General features: G+C 45.9%; 1 protein-coding gene across 6 annotated transcripts in view; it reads left to right on the top strand.

Annotated features, from left to right (window-relative positions):
• The window catches only part of LOC131132200 (unconventional myosin-XVIIIa-like), a 78,957-nt gene that overhangs the window by 6,897 nt on the left and 47,039 nt on the right, over positions 1–25,021 (top strand). For 3 of the 6 annotated variants that reach the window (XM_078792254.1, XM_078792253.1, XM_078792267.1), the window contains exons 3-18: positions 1,696–1,719; positions 3,314–4,057; positions 5,470–5,541; positions 8,484–8,540; positions 9,405–9,492; positions 9,562–9,668; positions 9,745–9,921; positions 11,359–11,569; positions 11,641–11,783; positions 11,860–11,960; positions 12,819–12,882; positions 13,608–13,752; positions 18,400–18,570; positions 19,020–19,110; positions 19,637–19,829; positions 23,455–23,541. In XM_078792254.1, the coding sequence (XP_078648380.1) occupies positions 1,696–1,719; positions 3,314–4,057; positions 5,470–5,541; positions 8,484–8,540; positions 9,405–9,492; positions 9,562–9,668; positions 9,745–9,921; positions 11,359–11,569; positions 11,641–11,783; positions 11,860–11,960; positions 12,819–12,882; positions 13,608–13,752; positions 18,400–18,570; positions 19,020–19,110; positions 19,637–19,829; positions 23,455–23,541 (2,475 nt within the window). Of the gene's footprint in view, positions 1–694; positions 753–1,695; positions 1,720–3,313; positions 4,058–5,469; positions 5,542–8,483; positions 8,541–9,404; positions 9,493–9,561; positions 9,669–9,744; positions 9,922–11,358; positions 11,570–11,640; positions 11,784–11,859; positions 11,961–12,818; positions 12,883–13,607; positions 13,753–18,399; positions 18,571–19,019; positions 19,111–19,636; positions 19,830–23,454; positions 23,542–25,021 lie in introns of those variants that run through there. The other 3 variants (XM_078792265.1, XM_078792256.1, XM_078792261.1) reach the window with 3 other exon arrangements.

The following is a 25,021-nucleotide window of genomic DNA, read 5'->3' as shown; positions in this document are numbered from 1 at the left end:
CTGTTTAACGTATAGGTCCTTGTCATATCTGGAGGATGTTTGTCAATAAGAATACTCTATGAACACAGTATTGCTAACCCAACAAGACAAGCATCAATCATACTGTACGCTCACCCGGAAATGGATGCAAACCCACAAACCCTTGGCGCCGTCACAGGTGGTCTTATTTAGGCTGACGTGCAGTAAAATGTAAGCTGATTGGATGAATGAGGTGCTGCTATAAGCCAATGACAGCCGGACAGCATCTCTTCGTGGAACTGTGACATGCAGTTGTATGTGGGACTCTGGCGCCCTCTTGTGACGTCTTTCTTGTTTGAATACATCATCTTCCAGTATACTGTATGTGCAGTAGAAACATGAATATACACAGGCACAAAAGGTTTTGATGTTTTCACATGTTGGTGTTTGCTTGTTTTATTGGCTGTTGGGCTCAGCCAAACAGGAGCGGCGTTACGAAACAGCAGGAATGTGACACTTTCAGGAAGTGAATGGGGGAGACCCCCCCAGTCACCAGGGAAGGGGGGGTTTCTATTTCTAGACTATCTGCGCTTCAGCAGCTGTCCTATCTCACTGCCCGGCTCATCTCACATTACACCCCCCACCCCCTGCTCCAGCCTTGGACCATTTTGACCCCGCCCCCCAAGATGCCCTCACCCCTCACTCACTCTAAAGCGACCGGCCCCTGTAGCCTACCCTGGCCCTGCTTCAGTGACGGAGCAAAGATTGGAAGGTTAACCAGGCCTAGAGAGAAGGTAATGGACTTGGGCCTCAGGTGGATTGTGTGTGTGTGCGTGTGTGTGTTTGTGTTCTGCTTTGCGGTTCCATTTGGGCCCTGATGGCATCTGAGAATGGCCTCCTTTTGCTGCTGAAACTATTTATAGGTGCAGCTGATGAAAGCTGCGACACGTCTTCCCTGTAATCGACTTGATGCTGTGAGAAAAATACACATGCACATGGCAGCAAAATAACCTACTTCATGTTCTTTTATTGTGTGACCAATGAATTGGTCGGTTTTCATCCCGGGACTCATGCCCACGAGACAGGACTCTTCTCTCCAGATCTTGTCAGCCCTGCTTACTGATGTCTTATTTTGTCTTATTATGTTGCCCATGTTGGCCAATAGGAGTGCAAAGGGGACTGTAGGGGTGCTACTTCATGTCTAATAATGTTAAAAAAGGAGGTAAAAACGTGTTTTCTAGGCTCTAAAGTATTGTAATCTAAAAGAGGAGCCCTACTTTGCAAATCTTGAGTCATGAGAGTCGGGTGAGGGAGGGGTGGACCATGGTGAAGGAGTAAAGGGGGGGTTAGCTTATGGCCATCCAGACAAATGCTTGTGGTGATTTGTACGCTGGTAGCAACAGTGTCATCTTGTTTTGTCATCATGTGCCGCATGGTCCTAGTGCCCCGTGTCGTGTCAATCCACCTCAAACCCCCAACCGCCTCACACCCACCTCTGTTTCTCCCTTTGTCAGCATTGCATTCATTTCTTCTCCTCGCCACCAGCAGCTGCTTTCATGACATCCGGCCCATCACCATGGCGTACAAATCACGCTTTTCATTTTGGGAGCAAAAGGGAAGTCCACTTTTTGTTGTGCTTTTGCTTTCACTTCATTTCTCCACATTGATCCATTTGTTGTGCATGTCCTGAGAAAGGAGGCTGAGCTTTGACTATTTGTCTTGCTTCTCCTTGTGCAGGTTCAAGTTGACAACAAGGCAGATGTAAGTGCTTTACTACGTCTTGGAGGTTGGCCACCCATGTGATGAATTCTGGCAAAGATGAACAGTTGCCGCTGCAGTCCCAGCATGCGCCACAGGGGGCCTCACTTTTGGTCATTAGTCCGCTCCAAAACCCAATATACAAAAACCCAGTCCATTTTCCCGTTAATCCTCCGGGCAGCAGTCTTGGAGCCACCGCCACTAAAACAGGCGTCCATAGATACGGCATGTGGGGACATACGGGGACATGCATGAGTCCCATGTGGGCGGCCAACAATAACAGAATGGATGGGTGTTGTGTTTTATCACTTTAAAGTAAGCAAGCGTTTTATGATGCTTGCTGACGTCATTCACATTCTGAGTGAAAAAAGACACGTTGACACCCACATTCCCTGCACACGTTTGGAAGATCAAAGGTTAAAGGTTAAACCTGTTAAAGGTTCCTATCTTTGCATGGTGTGCGTCTTTGCATGACACTCCTGTTGTGACAGACGCTGCCTTCCTACTTGAATTCCTTTGTGTTTCCTCCATCCATCTTTGGTGGGGGTACCCTGGAGCCGATCTCAGCTGAGTTCGGGTGAGAGTCGGTGGTCGCCAGCCAATCAGAGGGCACACAGTCGTGTTTCTGACTCACTTTATCTAAGTGCTGCCACTCACGACTTCTTTTTTTGGCAGCTCTATTTCATAAAAAAAGCACATATTCATCTATCAGAAAAACATCAGGGCCCTTGAACGCCTCATTAGCGTACAGTGCACTGTGTTCGTTGGAGGAAGGAAGGAGACAAATTGTGTGCAGAATTCAATGCACAAATAAACCATTGACACACAAATACATAATACAGACAAATCTGTCTATAGTGTCCCAACTGGAAAAGAACCACTGTCCATTCACCAGCATGTGGAAGTTTGGTTTCCGTGGACTAGTTTGAAAACAAGACAAGACAAGATAAACTGAATCGCCCGAAAACTGAGGTTCCATTTTTAAAGGTACAGGACATTTGCTCCAAATTGACTTTTTATTGTCAGCACTGGTTATTATGTTAGCCCCTTCCAAATTGAAACATCCTCTTCTTTTTACGAGCCAATTTAGCGGCGATGAGCTAATGCCATAAATGTTTGCAGTTGCACTTAATGCACTTTCATTGTCTCCTGAATCATTTAATTAAGTGATGCCCAGAGCTCGCCGTTTGCCAGGAAAAAGCAATTAAAAGGAAGTGCTGAAGGTAATGGATTTATTGCATCCACATTTGTTTTAATGGGGGCTTTAAGATACCTTTCTACCGGGCAGTAGAGCGGTGTAAAGAAGAATACACACTGTCGACGGTTCATTTCTTATGGATGCAAAGCAGCAAAGCAAAGTCAAGAGCATTCGGTTCGGTTCATTCATTGAACATCGACCTATCGATCCAGACGCTTGACTTGACTTCCTCCTTTGCCACTGACGCTGCCTGGTGACTGCCGCGCACTATGAGCACGGTAACACAATGACAACATTTGATCATCGTGGTCTGTATCATAGTGACGGCAACTGTACAGCGTGGTGCCAATCTGGCGACTTTGTCCATAAAAATGACCGTTTTGATGTGTTTGCCCCCAGGCTGTAGATGTTAGTCAGTCACAGGCGATCACCAAACCCGGGCTAGACACAGAAAGTGGTCCACACGCAACTGCAGCATCAGCCGAAGAGACCACGAGTAACGCTGCCATGGGCGGTCCAGACACTCCAGGAGACGAGCAGAAGTCCGGCGGTAAAAAGGTGGTGAAGATTGTGAGAAGAGTTGTTCGGCGTGTGGTTCCTGCAGGGACGGAGCAGCAGAATCAACAAGCTGTGTCCGAGGCCGCTAAGGCCACCTCAAGCTCAGCACCGAAAACCAGCAAGTCCTCCGGGGAGGACAAGGATGACCTCTCCATGGGCTTGACCAGCCTCATGGGCAGAGGAAGAACAAAGGAACACCGACCTCGCACTCGCACCCAAGACCGCAAAGAAGATGTAAAAGAGGAGCTGAGACAGGAGGACACTAATGTGGAACTGCCTGAGGAGTCTCCATCCCCAAGTGTACCCAAGAGTACATCAAACCCCCTCACACCACCGACAGGTTTTAAGCCTTCACCCAAGCCTGACCCTTTGGCCCCACCTGCCGGCTTCATCCCAGCCCCTAAACACAACCTTTTGACTCCTCCGCCTGGCTTTATACCTGCCAGAAAACCCAGTCCGGTTCCACCAAAGCAGATTCAACTGGCAAGACCTGCAGGTTTCCTCCCTGTCCCAAAGACAGACCCTCTGGCACCGCCTGCAGGGTTTATCCCAAAGCCACGTCCGGTTGCTGTGAAGAAAGCAGAGGTACAGAGTGAAGCAATCTGCATGTTTGCTGTTTAACCCTGAGTGGAGCATGTGGAGTGATAATAACAGGGGGCATAGCATTTGCTGAAGGACACGTTCCACCTTGGGGACCCCATAGTCGCTCTTGTGTGGATGTAACCGCCACTTTTCTCAAAATGTCTTCATTATCGCTAACAAAAATGTGCTTGAATATAATGAAGCCTTGTAAAATGAACATTCACTGAGTGCACAAAGCAGTTTATGATCAGTCCAGACCTCATCAGTGGGCGTAATGGTGCGCTCACAGCCCAGTCCAGTCAGTAAGAGTTGCTATTAGGCACTGAGCTGTGACTCATTAGCGTCACTCTCTGCTAGCGAAGCATTACCATGGTGTCGGGGGTGCCCTTGCTGAGGGAGGGCCTGTAAGCAAATCCAAATGGCAACTTATTGCATGTCATATCCCAACGTGCTGTCCGCCCCGCCAATGTGGCCTTGTATCCCACTGCATGCGTTGTGTCTGGTATCGCCATCACGTGGAACCTCCACATGGTTCAACGGTTCCACACAATTCCAGAACAGCAGTTGGAGTTCCCAGGGAAGCTCGTAAGGGGAGGTCTTCCTGGATAATCGTCCATATGTCGGATGTCTCCAGCGTCGCACATGACCGCTATCGTTGGAATAAAGTGGTTGACCAAACATCAATAGATGTGATAAATGGGGCGTGGCCACAGTCTAATAATGCAATGTGGAGGGTGAACCCTAGCTAAAGTTGGGGTCCTCCATCAGTGCACCCCAGGACATCATTTTTGGAAGCTGCATAGGAGATGACATTGGGACAAGTGTTCTGTCTCGGGGGCCTTGACAAAAGTAAAGAAGTCAAGCTTGGCAAGCCCTGGTCTTAGGGCTTGTGTGTAACTCGTGTTGCTTTCATCCATAACTTGACACGACACCAGAGCCTGGAACGAGTCTGGAAGTGGGTTTTTGAGCAGGATGTGGTTCCAGTTCCCATGTTTATGAAAATGGGCGCGATGCTCATGCTTGTCAAGCTTATTGGGGAATACTCCAGCAAAGCTCTGTTGATTTTACTCCCTCCAGCAAAGCCATGCTGTGACACGATATGCATTTAAGCTTTACTCAAGTTGGACTTCCGATGTACTCTCGAGCATGTCATCAGCAGCACATGCACAAAGCTTGCAACTCAATTCATTCCATCACTTACTGTCATGCCTCCACTCCATCTTTGTCTTAAACTGAAGGAGACCAGTTGTCCACCTGGGGCCACCAATAGTAAGCCATCCCCATTTGCAGCCCCCCAGGCTCATTCTACATCCAGTGGACAGGTGTGTGTGTGTCTTCATCTTTCCATACATACCGCTATGCTTTCCCTTCATCCAAAGCACATTGTTGCATGCAATTACTGGTCCTGCTTGCAGGTCCCAGAGCTCATACCCACTGAGGAAGATTACAAGCGTGTGAAAAGGATCTTCACCATCTCCGGCAATGATGTAAGGTCTCTCTCGCACTTTCTTTGCTTTGCCTTGCCATGATTTCCTTTCGCTCGTGATACTTTAAACTCCCCCTGACCCCCATCACCTTAAATGATACCCTGGGCTGCCCCCAACCTTCTCTCCTGGCCGGGTTGTGTCTAGTTACTGGGATCCCTGACAATCGAAATTTGAGACAAAAGAGAGATTTTCATAGCGCTTAAATGATAGACTTTGAAGTTGAGGGATGCTTGCATGCTTTTATAGGCTTTGTTGCATTACTTGCATGTGTAATGCACCTTTTCAGACCAACATTAACAGCGGAACCCCTGGTTTTTGTCATGATGCACTTTAACGCCTCATCGCTTGAAAAGAGGAAGGAGACAGATACAGGGTTGTTTGTCATTCTGTGTGTGTTTTATGAGCAAATAAACCAGCCTCACACACATAATAAAGACGATTCCCTGGGTGGAATCTGTCTATAGTGCCCTATCTCTAAAAGAACCATGTTCCATTCATCACAGAGTCAATAACACCTGGATGCTTTCTTTGGCTTGTACGATAACCGAGACGGTACATGATAACTGAGATGGTTTATGATAACCGAGATGATGTATGATAACCAAGAGGGCGTACGATAACCGAGACAGTACATGATAACTGAGATGGTTTATGATAACTGAGACAATGTATGATAACCAAGAGGGCGTACGATAACTGAGATGGTTTATGATAACCAGATGATGATGATAAACAAGATGGCGTATGATAACCGAGACGATGTATGATACCAAGATGGCATATGATAACCATGACGGCATACCATAACTGAGACGGTACATGATAACTAAAATTGTTCATGATAACCAGATCATGTATGATAACCGAGACGATGTATAATAACCAAGATGGTGTACGATAACCGTGACGCCGTTCAATAACCAAGACTGTCTATGATAACCAGATGATGTATGATAACCAAGATGGCGTATGATAACCGAGACTGTAGATGATCACTGAGATTGTTCATGATAATCAGATCATGTATGATAACCGAGACGATGTATGATAAGCAAGATGGCATACAATAACTGTGACGGCGTACAATAACCGAGACGGTCTATGATAACTGAGATGGTTTATGATAACTGAGACTGTGCATGATAACTGGGACGGTGTACAATAACCGAGATGGTGTACAACCAAGACATATTTTTTTCACCAAAAAAACGGTACCAAAGCCACCAAATGACTCTTTTCTTGTACATTGAATATGACTTTTCTTCTGGTAAACTCGAGTTGAACCTAAGAAGGCTACGTGACTTTGGGCGGCCAACGTGACCTGATTGTTACACAAGATGTGTTTGGAGTCCAAGATGTTCTGCCAAAATACTTAGATCCAGTCAGAAGGCATGACCAGAGGAGTGAAGGACTGAATTCTGTGAATCCACGTCATCACTATTGTTCATTAAGTCTATATAAGCGCTGTATTAAATAAACACGAGGACCCTTTCCTTCGTGTTGCATTATTTGCCAACAAGCCAAGATTTCGCTACATAGTCTAATATTTCTGATTTGCGATTTCCAGTGCAGCATGTCCTCCATTTTGTGCAGTGTGACTGTGGTAGTGGTAGGTTGAAAATACTAGCATGGGAATACTCGTACATCTCTGCAAAGCAAGGAAACGCATTGATTTGAGCGTGCCCTCGTCTTCTGCTGATGTAGTGTCATGCAAAGTGGGAGAACTTTGATATGCGATGATGACGCGGTCTTGTTATTTCTGCTCTCTGCTTCTGTGGCTCGTTGGATCTCGACATGCCGCTGTCCCCTCTTTGACGCTTGCGTGGCGAGCATGCGAGAGGCCACAAATCCAACCTGGTGACCGCAGGCTCTCCCTTCTCCCATGGCTGCGTGCCAGAGATGCTCCTCCTTGTTCCTTCCTTTTATGCGCTACCTTGCCTGCGTCTGTTTTCACGGGCAATGGGGGGGGGGGGGGGGGATGTTGAGTGTTGTGATGCTTTCTCGCCTGGGTCTCAAAAGACACATTTGTGCAGCGGTGCGTTGAGTTTGTTATGAATACCTTAATGAGTAGCTGAATGCTACTGTGCTTTCATTGATATGGCTGGCGTGGTTGTTTGGTGTCATGAGCAGCAGCGTGAATGACTTATTCACATTTCTGTCAAGGCTTTTTGTGTGTTGAAAATGTTGCCCCACCCTGTTAATAGTAGGCTTGTTAAGGATCAACCCGTACCGCCAGACATCCTGTCTGCCAAGCTAGAGATGCAGTGACATGGCTATCAGCCCCCAGGAAGGATAAGAATCAGCCATGAATCCTTAGATGGATGGATGGTGGAGACCATGCACGGGGTATCGCAAGACGAGAAAGCGCTTGCTCTGTAGCTTAGCATGACTGAGGACCAGAATGGATGGAAATAGCATTAGCAGCATGCTCGCTCGTCACCATGAAATCTTTTCATCACATCAGCAAAATATACGTACAAACATACGTCATTGATCTTATTGATGATGTAGGTCTCTAGTCCAATCAAAATATCTATACTTTTCATACTTGATCGGATGCACGGAATGGTCACCACACACGGACTTCCATCCTTCCTTCATAGTAGACCATCTGCTGAGACCTAAGCTGAGCTTTGGTGTCAACTGGGTGTTCTACTAAATCAACTCCAATGTCGTTCACCCTGTACACACAACACACCAAGCACATGTCAAGTACACTACAAAAATACTACATATGTAAGTCAGTATGAAGGACATACAGTATATTACAGTGGTAAGTATGTACTATTGCTGGTTCCCCTGTGTGACTGGTGGTACTAACTGGGATTGTGAAGCCAAACGAGATGTAAGAGTGTACTTCAGCCAACATGGAAGTACGATATCAATGCAGTGATTAGTGTCGGGTGATACATTGTGGTGTTTACGTGTGTTGCCTTTTCCAGCCCAAGGCTTCCGAGGATCCTGTGGCCATTCTCCAAGCGGCACACTCGGCAGCGAAGGTTAGCATTCATGGTTCTAACATGTTGCATGTTTACAAAGAAACAGAATGTTATAGAACACAAGTTCAACATTCAGTACCCAAACATACGAGATTGATTTCCTCCAATTTGATGAAGAATCTTATACCTGTTTTCGCTGTCTGATGCATTCCGACTTACTGTATAAGATTTATATAGCAATATCGCTTCCATATGGAATTGTTCATATGCTACCTGTTGCACACAATTTCTATTAATACAAATAATCAAATCTTCTTCTTTCCCTTTCTCTCTTTGAAACAGTTAGTGAACTACATTTAAGCGGGGAAACGTCCGCTTCAAGCCTTTCAGCTTTTCTACTGAAAGCTGTAATTGGCCTATTTTCATCCCGACATTATTAGAGACCCGTGTACATGAAATAACACCCCTATAGTCACCTATGCTTTTTTGATTACACTACATTGTCAAGACGGCTGCTAGCTAGCCAGCGGGCAGGCTAACTAGCCTCAGATTTATTTCTTCAAAGCTTGAGACGCCAAAATGTACCACTTCCACACAGGGTGAGAGGAAGGAGAGCTTTTTCCAATGAATTATGTGGGACAGGTCATGGCTGCCTGGTGACCAGAGTGAGCAGACAGGTGGCGTCAAGTACTCGTATTTCCATTTTTTGACTGATATTAGTCTGCCAACATTCATTCACTTCTGAAAAGACTCAACATAGCGAGGGAGTGATAATGGAACCACAATTTATTGTCCAATATGGACCCCAAAAGGCCATAGTCGACTGTCCTGCTGTAGTTTATGTCGCATGTCTTGACTGTGTGATCTTGTTGCATGAACGGGACTCTTCCTGGACTTCCTGGTGTTCCTGGACTTCGGAAGCAGGGCAAGACGGAAGAACACATTGCTGCGGAGAGAGCCTGGTACAACACTGAAAAAGTATGGCTCGTCCACAAAGATGGCTTTTCCTTGGGTTAGTAAGAAAGTGAAACCATTCAGCTGCTTTGTCATCGGACGACAAATGGATGTTGTGGTCTTGCAGCAACTCTCCTGAAGACCGACGCAGGCAGTCTGCCAGAAGGGAAGGTGAAAATCCGCCTGGAGAGTGATGGATCTCTATTAGACGTGGATGAAGATGACGTGGAGAAGGTAATCAATCACCACTTTGGCTCTAAATGGTTCAGGGAGGACGGCAGGTGAAACTTTTTGTTCCTCTGAACTCCAGGCAAATCCTCCGTTGTTTGAGCGAGTGGAGGACCTGGCCTCTCTCCAGTACTTAAATGAGTCCAGTGTGATGCACTCACTACGGCAGCGCTATGGCGGCAACCTGGTGCACACCTACGCCGGGACCAACATGGTGGTCATTAACCCCATTAGTGCCCCTTCCATGTACTCTGAGAAGGTAAGTGCTAGCCGCCATTGGCGATATCGTACACCGCGTCAGCCTTTCCACACCTCAGCCAAGACTCAGACTGTAATGATCACTGGTCGGGTTTTGTCCCCGTCAAATCATCTATGCTTGATTATTTCTTGGCTGTTTGATTTGTTTGGGGCTTGGGGTCAGAGGTCCACGTCTCCAATTTGTGTCTTGAGCTACAATAACAATAATAACAATCCAAGTAAAACAATATGACAACACTCTTCCACCGCTCCGTCAGCATGGCATGCAGCTGCTGGACCGTGAAACCTTTGCCATCAACCTCCAGGCACACTCTTTTGGCTTCATTGAACGCTGGGAAGGTTTGATGTGCCCTCATCCAGTCATCAGTCTAGCTGCTTTTTATATTTGCTATATTGTTTATACAGTGTATACAGCATATGTTGGACCCATACTAGACCTTTCTTTCATGATGAACTCAGGAAATCCACTGACCAATTTCATGCAAGTTAAGCTTGCCAATCAAATCTGTGCATTGCTGATAAACATCGGAACTCTATGTGAGTGACATGGAAGGCGGGACACACAGATAAAAGAAGAATAAAGCAGACAAGGAGAAAGGAGTGATTGACACGGATAAAGGAAATAGCGAGAAAGGAGTGATTGATAGGGATAAAGGAGAAAGGAGTGATTGATATGGATAAAGGAGTGATGGGGATAAAGGAGAAAGCGAGCAAGGAGTGATTGATAGGGATAAAGGAGATAGCGAGTAATGAGTGATTGATAGGGATAAAGGAAAAAGCGAGAAAGGAGTGATTGATATGGATAAAGGAGATAGCGAGTAATGAGTGATTGATAGGGATAAAGGAGAAAGCGAGAAAGGAGTGATTGATATGGATAAAGGAGATAGCGAGTAATGAGTGATTGATAGGGATAAAGGAGAAAGCGAGAAAGGAGTGATTGATATGGATAAAGGAGTGATCGGGATAAAGGAGAAAGCGAGAAAGGCGTGATTGATAGGGATAAAGGAGATAGCGAGAAAGGAGTGATTGATAGGAATAAAGGAGTGATAGGGATAAAGGAGATAGCGAGAAAGGAGTGATTGAAAGGGATAAAGGAGTGATTGATAGGGATAAAGGAGAAAGCGAAAAAGGAGTGATTGATAGGGGTAAAGGAGTGATTGATAGGGATAAAGGAGTGGTAGGGATAAAGGAGATAGTGAGAAAGGAGTGATTGATAGGCATTAAGGAGATGGCGAGAAAGGAGTGATTGACGGGGATAAAGGACTGATAAAGGAGATAAAGGGATAAAGGAGATATCCAGAAAGGAGTGATCAGGAGAAAGGAGTGACATGGATAATGGATAAAGAGGACAGCGAAACAAATGTATCTGTTGTGTATCTGTCTGGCCATCAAGTCAGCGATACATTCCTCTATTTCTGCGTCTGTGTCTTGGCGTCAGGTGATGCAAATGTTTAAAGGCTGTAGGCGAGAGGACAGCGCCCCCCATATTTACAGCATGGCCCAGTCTGCCTATCGGAACCTCCTGACCACTCGCCAGGACCAGTCCATCGTCTTGCTGGGCAAAAGTGGGAGCGGCAAGACCACCAACTGTCAGCACATCATCCAGTACCTTGTCAGCGTTGCTGGCAGCACCAACAAAAGCTTTTCAAGTAAGCAGGAAGAGAAGCAGGCTCAAATGAAAAGGGACATTGTTGTTTTCCTGACTCTCACCTGTCTGCAGTGGAGAAGTGGCAGGCGGTGTACACACTGCTAGAGGCCTTTGGGAATGCTTCCACCTGTATGAATGGGAATGCGAGCCGCTTCTCCCATATTGTTTCTTTGGATTTTGACCAGTCGGGCCTGGTGACCTCAGCCTCTATTCAGGTATTGGTGATCCCACTTATTGATTTATTCAGTGTGACTGTGATGGAGTCATGCCGCTTGTGCTGTGGCCTGGCAGACGATGCTTCTGGAGAAGATGAGGGTGACCAGAAGACCGGAGGGCGAGTCCACTTTTCATGTGTTTTACTACCTAATGGCTGGAGCTGACGGCGCTCTCAGGTCTGGATCACGGCTGACAGAGCCCTTGAATGGGCTTCACACTGCAGCACAATCTCTCTATCATGTTGACATGCATCCGCTAGCCACACCATTAGGGCCATCCGTCTCATTTACGGCTAGCTATGTATCACCAAGCTATCGTCACGGTGCCACTTCCACCATCAGTCCACAAGAGAAGACCGTGAAGCCAGAAGGAGGCTCCACCAACAAGGAGGCAAATGAGAACTAGACATAAAAGATATCCTTCATGCTTGTGTTGACCAATGAGCATCCTGCGTGTGTATTTGGTTAATCAGAGGCTGATGCAGCAGCTACAATCTAAGCTCCATATAATTATTGTCCTAAGAAAACAACACTGCAGTCTTAACTAGCAAACTTCTTGGTAGTTGCACATGACTTACAGACAAGGCAAAAACATAGTAGAAATCATTCCATAGCAAAAAGCATCCGCTATGTTCTGTATTAGGATTCAATTGTGTGCCTAACTTTGTCGCAAATGCAACACAATGAATTATTGCAGCCACTAGGTGTCGCCAAAGAGCCAACCAGCCATGGGCTGGGAAGTAAAGGCAGCACATTCCGTTATGTACTGTACATGCGCTACTTTGGTTTGCAGGACTATGAGAACAATGTGGCTCTGATGAGGAGACCCAATGGTGTCTCCCGACGTCCGCCTTACCAAGATGATTAGACTGCTGACTGGTGTTGACGTGAAACTGCATTCCAAACGTTTCCATGCACCGATACACAGAATTGACTTTTCATATGCTTGTGCTGGATCTCGTTAGCTGTTGAAGCGGCTGGTGAGGGTATTCCATCTGTGTAGGAAAAACTAAACCTTCTATTTTTTCATTAAAGAACGGAGCTTCACCTCAACCACTTTGCTGAAACCAACGTGTTTGGGATCATGCCTCCGACCAAGGTGAGTGATGATCAGCCTCTTCCTTTACCTTCTCCGTATTGTGTACACTTTGTGTTTGCTTCATATTGATATGCTATGCCTCGACCCCAACCCAGGGGCGTCCAAGCTTTTTCCCTCCAGTGCTAAGAAGTAGAATGTCAGCTTTTCAGAATGTCATATGGTGTTGGTGAAAAGTCCTAAAAAGTATTACGCTGCTTGGTTTTTTATATGAACAAATATTTAAACCTTTTTCCAAAATAATCTTTGTATGTTTTATTTGGACTTTATTTTTTCCAGAAATGACAACATTAATATTATCAAATGAAAGCAATACAGCCAAAGGTACTGTACGCTAATTTCCCCCAATGGTAAATGACATTGAATGTACAGCATTCTGTATATACCAGGGGGACTAAGGGTGGGGGGGGCTGTCAACAGCCAGGTGGCATCCAACGCTTGCTCACGGTGCAACGAAACAAAACACAGCAAGTTAGCGCATCCCTTAAGTCCAAGTCAAACAACTTTCCAAATGCCCGCAAGACATGCTGGGTAGTCCAGCTGACATCAAGAGTTTGTCAACTCCTCCTTGTCTACTCATCTGACGACCTCGTCACCCATCAAACAGAAATGCCGGCAGACGGCAACTACCCAGCATGCCTTGCGGTGGGAGTGCGTGTGTGTAGCCCATGGATACTGGTTGGTGTGCCCCCATGCTGCAGTAAGACATGTAATGTGATGTCCACCAGGTGGAAGACAAGCAGCGGGCCTCCCAGCACTTTTCCAAGCTGCAGGCCGCCATGAAGGTGCTGGGGGTCGGTCACGATGAGCAGAGAGCCTTCTGGCTGGTACTGGGGGCCATCTACCACCTGGGAGCTGCGGGGGCGACTAAAGGTACATTTCTTTCAAGCAGAGTCCAGGCCGCTGGAGCTTAGCTCTCTTCTGGTCATAGAAATGCATTTCACTCGCTACCACCGTGACCTTTGGCCTCTGCTTGTCATGCAAGCCTGGAAAAGGGTCCTTTTTTTGGACGTGAATGTGGCCTTTATTTAGATCAGGAAGCTGAGGTTCATGATCAGCAGCCTTTCTCTTGCCCTCCCAGTTTGCTTCTTTAATAAGGATGAAACCCTGAGGCAAACATGCATCATCTTCCTCCTCTCGGGGCACCCAACCACCGAGCCACAGCCTGGCATCCGTCCCCCAAGGCCCTTGAGAAATAATAACGACTTTTATGTCAATGGATACCATTCTTGGAAATGCGGGCCATTATTTAATGTATACACTTTCTTAATGTTTATGTCGCTAGCGTCAAGCAGTGCTGCATGATACCACTGATGTCTTCCATCTGGTATCGGTGATACCATCTCATGTGTCTGGTTTCTATTTCCTAGATCTATTATGTGTGTATTGTCTGATTTATTGCAAATAAGTTGGCCGTAAAATGTTATTTTAAACAATAAAAGAAGAACAGACGTCACATGATCAAACCATTGAAATAAATGATGGATGATTAAGAAGTACTTTGATTGACACGGGGCCTCGTTTACCACCAGTCATCGTTTCAACACACAAATATGACCTCAAACCACTCACCTATCATAAGTATTGATAGTGCCAATCAATTTCAGAGCTCCTTGAACGCACCACCTACACATGGTACACATAGACTACTGTATTTTTGGTTGCATATTCACTTTGTCTTGCTGATACTTCCAGGGAATACATAAAGGTATCATGTAGTATGAGGGAATACGTAAAGGTAACAACGTTATGTAACGTTACATAATATGTGTACATATGTAATAATATGAACACAACATAATATGTAATACATTACATATATACGTACAGGTAACATTACATAATATGTAAAGGGAACATTACATATATACGTAAAAGTAGCATTACATATACACGTAAAGGTAACATTACATATACACGTAAAGGTAACATTACATATACATGTAAAGGTAACATTACATACGTAAAGGTAACATTACATATACACGTAATGGTAACATTACATATATACGTAAAGGTAACATTACATATATACGTAATGGTAACATTACATATACATGTAATGGTAACATTACATATATACGTAAAGGTAACATTACATATATACGTAATGGTAACATTACATATATACGTAAAGGTAACATTACATAGACATGTAAAGGTAACATTACATATACACGTAACGGTAACATTACATACGTAAAGGTAACATTACATATGTAAAGGTAACATTACATATACACGTAATGGTAACATTACATATACATGTAAAGGTAACATTACATATACACGTAACGGTAACATTACATATACATGTAAAGGTAACATTACATATACACGTAACGGTAACATTACATACGTAAAGGTAACATTACATATGTAAAGGTAACATTACATATACAGGTAAAGGTAACATTACATACGTAAAGGTAACATTACATACGTAAAGGTAACATTACATATATACGTAAAGGTAACATTACATACGTAAAGGTAACATTACATATATACGTAAAGGTAACATTACATATACATGTAAAGGTAACATTACATATACATGTAAAGGTAACATTACATACGTAAAGGTAACATTACATATACACGTAACGGTAACATTACATACGTAAAGGTAACATTACATATGTAAAGGTAACATTACATATACACGTAATGGTAACATTACATATACATGTAAAGGTAACATTACATATACACGTAACGGTAACATTACATATACATGTAAAGGTAACATTACATATACACGTAACGGTAACATTACATACGTAAAGGTAACATTACATATGTAAAGGTAACATTACATATACAGGTAAAGGTAACATTACATACGTAAAGGTAACATTACATACGTAAAGGTAACATTACATATATACGTAAAGGTAACATTACATACGTAAAGGTAACATTACATATATACGTAAAGGTAACATTACATATACATGTAAAGGTAACATTACATACGTAAAGGTAACATTACATATATACGTAAAGGTAACATTACATATACACGTAAAGGTAACATTACGTACGTAAAGATAACATTACGTAGTATGAGGGAATACTGGTGTTGGTTATGGAGTACTAAAGTGTACATTTGTGGGGAGCGCCACCTCCAGCGGGCTGACGTGAGCATTGGGTATGACAGAGGGCATGGCAATGGGCATGGCAATGGGCATGGCAATGGGCATGGCAATGGGCATGGCAATGGGCATGGCAGTGGGCATGACAGTGGGTAGAGCCCACGCTGTCCTGTTGGGTATGACACACAAAGGCAAGCTTCTAATCTTCTCTCTGAAAGGGAGGCGTGCAATTCAGCATTGTAGCACAGGGGGGCAGCAACGATCTCCAAGTCTGTGAAGTCATTTGAGGGTGAATGATGAAATGAAGTGAAAAAAAGCGATGTTGCTGTAATAATTCATTCTCCAGTGCTTAATTTGTACTCAGAAATCTTTAGTAATTCTGCCAAGTTGAATTTCTCCAGCTTGATATTTAAGCAAAGGAAAAAGAATCGGGGCATCAAAGCAAATGTGGAATATTGGGGATTTGGAGAAAGTCTGTCCCAGCCTCCTGCTTATTAGCGGCCCTGCAGGGGATGTGCCGGCTGGATGAGAAGCTCCTAGCATGGCTCCTGTGCACTGTGGGGATTCTCCCAGTCTGTCTCCCAAGTCTCAGAAGTCACGTTTTCTACTCTTCTTCTTCTATCACGCCTCACATAATAGAACGTGAAAGCATTTAGACATGCTGATTTAGAAATAGAAATGCACACACGGGTGCCCACTAGCATCACATCCACACACGCTTTTCAATATTAGGAGAAAACAGGCCGTTTTGTGTCCATGGAAAAAACTTTCCGGTCTTCATTTCAGCTGAAAATGGTTTTGTTGAATGTAAACATCCAAAGCCAGGGGTGTGGAATGGGGGCCATTCTTTACCCATGCATGGACATGTGGGGGTAGGGGGTGAGCACCTCTCTTACGGCCATGGCCACAGCCACCTCTGATGCGGCCATGGCTTTTCCCAACACGCTAGCTCCGATAGAACGATTTGCTCCTCACTTTCATGCCTTGACTCGATCACGCCTCTCCGAAGTGATCGATGTGGACATCAGGATGCTTTTGTGGTTGAATTCATCCATCCATCCATTTTCTATTGCGGAGCCTGCTGGAGCCTATCCCAGCTGTCTTTGGGCGAGACCCTGCATAGGCTCAAACATACGCCTGCCACCCTAATCAGGATAAGCGGCATATAAAATGGATGGATGAATTCATGTTGGTCATATTTAGTGACATTATTTTTTTTATTGCGTTACTCCAATTTTTCAACTCTCACTTGACAACTTTGCCTTTTAATAAAATTCTGGAGGCGTTGGCTGCAGAACTGAGTTTGTGCTTGACACGGGCTGGTTGCAGCTGGGAGGGCACGGTGAGGAGCGGTGAGGAGACGTGAACATGAAGGAGCATGTGTGAGATGTCGCTCCATTCATTCATTCATTCATTTTCTACCGCTTTTTCCTCACGAGGGTCGCGGGGGTGCTGGAGCCTATCCCAGCCGTCTTTGGGCGAGAGGCGGGGTACACCCTGGACTGGTCGGCAGCCAATCACAGGGCACATATAAACAAACAACCATTCACACTCACATTCATACCTATGGACAATTTGGAGTGGCCAATTAACCTAGCATGTTTTTGGAATGTGGGAGGAAACCGGAGTACCCGGAGAAAACCCACACATGCACGGGGAGAACATGCAAACTCCACACAGAGATGGCCGAGGGTGGAATCGAATCCTGGTCCTCCTAGCTGCGAGGTCTGCGCGCTAACCACTCGGCGGCCGTGCCGCCCGATGTCGCTCCAATGAATGGGAAAATTCCATTTGAAAAATGAGCAAAAGCCATGATATGAAAATGAAAAGGTTTAATAAGGTCACTTTGTTTTGTTCATATCATTTTGTATCGTGTATTGTAATACAATCAGTATTGTGATATAAATACATCAAGCTGGGGGCTTTGGTAGGTGAGATGAAAAAAGACATGAATGAATTCCCGATCGAATTAATGACAGCACTAAATAAAGAATTTTCAAACATAAATACAAATACTGTCAGGCCTGAGTAGACAGTCTCATATGTAGTATCCTAGACTGGTCACTAGGTGTCAGTAATGTTAAATTTATATAAAAGATGTTAGCCACTGCAGAAAGTACTGTAGTAGAAAAGAACTGTAATGTGTAAGTTTATTTCCTCTTATCATGTGTACTACATTGGGTAAAAGGAGTATGAATGTGACTATAGGGATGTTATTTCATGTCTAGAGGGCTCTAATCTTGTTAAAGAAGTATTTATATGCCGTGTCCGTAAGCTTTTTGTGCATGTCAGAGTGTCTGCAGTGTCAGCCTCCTCCTCAGGAGACACCACAGACGGAATTAGCAGAAAGGCACGTGGCCAGCCATGTGCAAAGGGGTTGTTGGCGTCCGGGCTAATGAAGGTCTTCATGCACGCTTCTCAGCTGGCAGGAAACAATTTGCACGTCATGAGTGGGCCCAGAAGGCAGCCTACCTGCTGGGCTGCACCCTGGAAGAGCTCTCCTCCTCCATCTTCAAGCACCAGGCCAAGGGCACCCTGCCCAGATCCAGCAGCATCCGCCAGGCTCGGGAGGAAAGCGGTGCAGCAGACGCAGGTACCCCGCCGCCGTCCTCCTTCTGTCCCCTCATTCTCTTTTCCAGCGCAGCACACGCCTCTTTCCTCACCTGAGGGAAATGCAAGCCTGCTTATCTTGGTAATGAACACCGCAGTCGAACAATGGCCATTGACAGATAAGTGCACACTCTCATGTCAGCATGGCCAATGTTGGATCCTCTCTTCATTGTCCTTGAAATCATAATTGGCTCACATTGATTTCTCACATGTGAGCACCGTGACACCTTGAAGGACACAAGGCGGCTCCTTATTGACCTCTCTTTCACCTGTCCTAGCATTAGCACACTAGCAAAAAGCCTGCAACCTGCTTATGACCGCCTGGTATGCTGTGTCATGCTATTATCCATGCAAATGCAGCACCTGAACGCAGCACCTCCTGCTGAAAAGGTTTCTCTTGTCGCTTGACTTTCTTTTCTTTTTGCTTCTCAGGACCCAAAGCTTCAGCCATGGAGTGTTTGGAGGCCATGGCGTCCGGCCTGTACTCTGAACTCTTCACCCTCATCGTGTCTCTCATCAACCGGTTAGTAGTTCTCCTCCGTCTCCTACACCCGTGTGCACGGCCTTTCTGAGGCCCTTCATCTCAACCTTCTCTTCTTGGGACATTGCTTTGCTGTTGAAGTGTGATTGGACAATGCGCCTACAGGGCCGTGAAATGAAAAAGCAGCGTTGATGTTTGACACTAAGGTAACAGCTGTGCTCTCATGGATGACTCGGCACATTTGATTGGATGCTTTTTCATGAAAGCTGATGAAGGAAAGGTACTTGATGAAGGAGGGAGTCATCGAGGAGTTGCAGCGTTCCTCATGTGTTCTATCATGCTGGTTTGGGTTCGTGTTTGTGTTTGGGTTCGGGTTTGGGTGTTTAGTGGATGAAAGAGAACGAGGCGCATCGAAGACGGGAGAAGAAAATGTGGCTAAAGTTGAGGGAAGTTTGGAGTGCAGTGGAGAGAAGTAAGGTTAAAGCTTGGGGTGATCGAGTGAACGTTATCAATAAAACATACTGCAGCACTGCAATAATAATAGCGCTGGTTGTTTGTGTTGCTTCAGGGCCTTGAAATCAAGCCAACTTCCTTTGTGCTCCCTGCTCATCGTGGACACGCCGGGCTTCCAAAACCCCAGGCTGCTTAAGCGAGACTGTGGCGCAACTTTTGACCACCTTTGCCACAACTACACCCAGGAACGTCTGCAGGGTCTCTTCTACCAGCGCACCTTCCTCCAGGAGTTGGAGCGATACAAGGAGGTGGGGGCGCTTCTAGACTGTCTCATCTAGACTGGATCCGCATACCGTAGGTCTCATCGAGACTGGATCCATGTAGGTCTCATGGAGACTGGATCAACATATCGTAGGTCTCATCTATACTGGATCCACATACCGTAGGTCTCATCTAGACTGGATCCACATACCGTAGGTCTCATCTAGACTGGATCCGCATACCGTAGGTCTCATCGAGACTGGATCCATGTAGGTCTCATGGAGACTGGATCCACTTACCGTAGGTCTCATCTAGACTGGATCCACATACCGTAGGTCTCATCTAGACTGGATCCACATACCGTAGGTCTCATCTAGACTGGATCCACATACCGTAAGTCTCATCTAGATTGGATTCACATACCGTTGGTCTTATCTAGACTAGATGGATACACTTACCGTAGGTCTCATCGAGACTGGATCCATGTAGGTCTCATTTAGACTGGATCCACATAACGGATATAGGGTATAGGGTCTATACGGTACATATTGTATAAGGTATATACTGTAGAGGGTATATAGTGTATACAGTACATACTGTACAAGGTACACCATGTATAGGGTACATACTGTATAGGGTACATACTGTATAGAGTATATAGTGTATATGGTACATACTGTATATGATATATAGTGTATAGGTTATATATATAGTGTATATGGTATATACTGTCCATGGTACATACTGTATAGGGTATATACTCTACATGGTACATACTGTATATGGTATATACTGTCCATGGTACATACTGAATAGGGTATATACTCTATATGGTACATACTGTACCGTATGGTATATACTGTATATGGTATATAGTGTATAGGGTATACATATAGTGTATATGGTATATACTTTATTGGTATATAGTGTATAGGGTATACATATAGTGTATATGGTACATACTATATATGGTATATACTGTATAGGTTATATATAGTCTATATGGTACATACTGTAAATGGTATATACTGTCCATGGTACATACTGTATAGGGTATATACTCAATACGGTACATACGGTACATGGTATATACTGTATAGGGTATATAGTATAGTGGTATATTTATTAGGGATGTCCAATACTATCGTTCACCGATAATTATCGGCCCGATATCAGCCCTAAATATGATATCGATATGGGAATTTACCCTTGATGAGAACCGATGTAGAGCACGGAGCATTAATATTGCAGCAGCAGAGATTGTAGCTAAATGGAGTTAACACTGTGTTGCCCAAAAGGCTAGTAAGCCCGATTTAGGAGGAGAAAACATCACAGGGCATAATGACCTCACCAGCTTGATAGAAATGGGGGGTAAATATTCCAGCAACCATTCTTACCCACACTGTCCGAAAGAATCTGCTAAAGTATCACACAGCGATGGAATATGTAGATAACAAGAGACAAGACGCTAGCAACAAATAATGCAAAATAACCAACAACTTCGGGGGGCTAGAGGTTTTCATTTGAATGCAGACGTAGAACACCAACATGTAGAAATTGATAGTACTCCACATGCAATCTGACTCCTGGATACGCTTGTTTGCTCTCCAGGATGTAGTGGCTGGCCATGCCAACATGAACAGTAAAAGACCCTTAGGTACAGTACTGGCATCAACCAGAACCAGAACCAGAACCAGCACGTCATGGGTGCACCTGTGTGTTTTGTAATAATGTTGGTGTTCTAGGTAGAAACTTAAAGGCAAACCATGTGATGTGAAGATGGAGGCTGGGACGTTCCTTCCTGCCTGGCTGGCAAATAGGTGGAAGAAAATGGAAGAGTGTGTGTGTGTAGGGTAATTCTCTTTTGTCAGTATATTATAAGTATGAGAAGGCGTGAAAGTGTGGCAGAGAAGTGGGTCAAAGTCCCTTTTAAAGCTCTCCCACTTTGAGTAATTGCAGCGACAGGCAGGTTGAAGAGCAAAGCACACAATGGACTTGGTACGCAAAGAATTCAGCTGCATGGATGGTCTAGATGTTTCTGCTGCATGGTGCTTTGCCACGCTCCAGGAGGAAAGTCATCTGACACACAGTCAAGTTGAACGCTGGCATCTGTCAGGCTCGCGCCATTAGCCCCACAAACGCTTGGACCACATTTCCAGTGCACGTGCTTTAGAGCTGCTCAGCTTTTTTCCTCCGCGCCCAACGTTGATTCTTACTTCACTACATGTGATCCATTTCTATTCCTTTCTTTCTCCTTTATCCACGAGGAAAGCCGCACCGTATAGTTATCATCTGTCCACCCATCCATCTTCTATACCGCGTATCCTCACGAGGGTGGGGGTATGCTGGAGCCCATCCCAGCTGTCTTTGGACTGGTCATAGCTGGTCATTCTAAAATATGCGTCATCTTCACCCTCCACACCAGGGCTGTCCTAACCTTTCACCCCAGCTTTGTTCTACACTGGAGGGGTCTTTGTCTTCCCATGTTTGCTGTTTTTTCCAAATATTTCACTCTTCTTCTGAAATAATCTTCATGCATTTTCCTGTGACTATTCCGACATTATTCCCATCCTATTTCCACTTCATTCCCATCTTATTACAGCTTTTCCCCAACCTAATTTCCCTGAAATGAATTCAATGAAACGTCTTTACTGTTTCTATTACTATTTCAACACGACGCGACTAAAACGGCATAATTTTCTCTCTTAATATGGGGGGGGGGCACAAAAAAGAGGAACTTTTTAACAATGCAATAAAACCAAGAGCAATGGAAGAAAAATATTATCGTGCTCCTGACTGAAAACTTCAAACATGCCATTTAAGAAACAATGATGGGATTTTCATTAGAAAAAAAGGACTTCCTGTAGATGGCGTCCCCATCTGTAGGAAAGCATTCTTAAAATCTGCCGTTGAGATTCCTCATCTCAGCTGGGATACTGTGAATTCTCAAAGTCATCCAGCGTTCCGGTGGAGTCCTGAGTCAGGAAGAGCTCCCTCTGTGCACCGTTTCTATCAAACATGCAATTGCCATTCCACTGGTCCATGCTTGCTAAAATGGCGGCGTGTTTACCTGCTCATGGTCACTGTCTCGCAGTGCTTCCACTTGCTGTTCTCCACCAGCATCATCCTTCTATGGAACAATGGAGCTTCAGGTCGTGCAGGGGCGTCAAACGCTATAGCTATGTGGAGATGTTGCATGACTGAAGGACCTGGTTTGTGTTGTCACCACTAAGGACTCCTCCCAGAGGAATAAGCTGCCTCTTTTGGACCAGCCTTCCCCTAAATCCGGTGGCGAGCATGTGGGCATGGAGTTCCAGACAGTGTGGCCATCTTCAGCACCTGGAGCAGTGTTCCCACTGGCTTCCTGGAAACACTGGCATCATCAGCTGATGACCAGCTATTTCACCTGAATACTTCTTTGCAATAAATTGCTTTGTTCTTTTTGCATTTTGATGCTTTACTGAGAACCTCCTTAAGATCCAGCAGTGTAAAATCGACGTTGTTGACATTGTTCAGCTGTTCTTAGCATTTGGATCAGGAGCGTATGGGACATAATGATGATGATGAAGATGAAAGTTGACTTTGTACTAGAAGATGTACTGTTCACTATAACTAATGCATCAGAGGGTTTTTGTGTGTTGGAGTATAATCTTCATGTGGTTCCTCCTCCAGGAGAACATAGACATCGTCCTGGATGACCCAGAGGCCAACGCGTCTTTGTCGGTGGCTGTGGTGGACCAAGCATCAAGCCAAGCGCTGGTAAGTTCATGACTTAAACATACACCCTATTCCTGCACGTTCAGTTCCTAACTGGCCTGTGAATGTAGTCATGAAGTCCCAGGAGACTCTGCTCACCTCACTCGCTATTCTATGGCTGCAGCTTTCATGCTCAAATCAACATTCTCCCATCACAACGTGTCTCTCTGCAGCTTTGACGTTGTGAAAGGGCTGCTTTGGAAAGAAGGTGGAGAATAAAAAGGTTAGCACGTGGACTCGAGAAGAAGAAGAATCAATGTTTGGCCTTTGCAGACGTGGTCTGCACCATGGAAACACAAATCACAAGCGTTCCCAGTCAGAGATCATCCTGCTATTATTCCAATCACTTTCATTTTTAATTGGCTCATGAAATACTTTTATTTTGCAAAGGCTTTTCACTCCGACTAAGAGCTGCTTTCTTAGTGTCATAAGAAATGTTCAGCATTCAACATCATAACACCAACATCCAAGTCATTGATGACTTGGTGATGATGAGGCTGAGGATGGACGGACTGAGGCGGAGGATGGACGGACTGAGGCGGAGGATGGACGGACGGGGGCCGGGGATGGACGGACGGGGGCCGGGGATGGACGGATTGAGGCCGAGGATGGACGGATTGAGGCCGAGGATGGACGGACGGGGGCCGAGGATGGACGGACTGGGGCCAAGGATACACGGACGGGGGCCAAGGATGGACGGACGGGGGCCGAGGATGGACGGACTGAGGCCAAAGATGGACGGACTGAGGCCAAAGATGGACGGACTGAGGCCGAGGATGGACGGACGGGGGCCAAGGGTGGACGGGGGCCGAGGATGGACGGACGGGGGCTGAGAATGGACAGACTGAGGCCGAGGACGGACGGACGGGGGCAGAGGACGGACGGACGGAGGCCGAGGACGGACGGACGGAGGCCGAGGACGGACGGACGGAGGCTGAGGACGGACGGACGGAGGCCGAGGACGGACGGACTGAGGCCGAGGATGGACGGACTGAGGCCGAGGATGGACGGACTGAGGCCGAGGATGGACGGACTGAGGCCGAGGATGGACGGACTAAGGATGGACGGACGGGGGCCGAGGACGGACGGACGGGGGCCGAGGATGGATGGACGGACGGGGGCCGAGGATGGATGGACGGACGGGGGCCGAGGACGGATGGACGGACGGGGGCCGAGGACGGACGGAGGGGGGGCCAAGGACGGACGGAGGGGGGGCCAAGGACGGACAGAGGGGGGGGCCAAGGACGGACAGAGGGGGGGGCCGAGGACGGAGGGGGGGGCCGAGGACGGACAGACGGAGGCCGAGGATGGGCGGACGGGGGCCGCGGATGGAAGGACGGGGGCCGAGGATGTACGGACTGAGGCCGAGGATGTACGGACTGAGGCTGAGGATGGACGGACTAAGGATGGATGGACGGAGGCCGAGGATGGACGGACTAAGGATGGATGGACGGGGGCTGAGGATGGACGGACGGGGGCCGAG

Source organism: Doryrhamphus excisus, linkage group LG1 (assembly GCF_037039965.1).
Source record: "Doryrhamphus excisus strain RoL-2023G ecotype Guam linkage group LG1, RoL_Dexc_Guam_v1.1, whole genome shotgun sequence".
NCBI classification, from domain to species: Eukaryota; Metazoa; Chordata; class Actinopteri; order Syngnathiformes; family Syngnathidae; genus Doryrhamphus; species Doryrhamphus excisus.
Note: the sequence above shows the minus strand (reverse complement) of the source record. Positions and strands in the feature narration are given on the sequence as shown.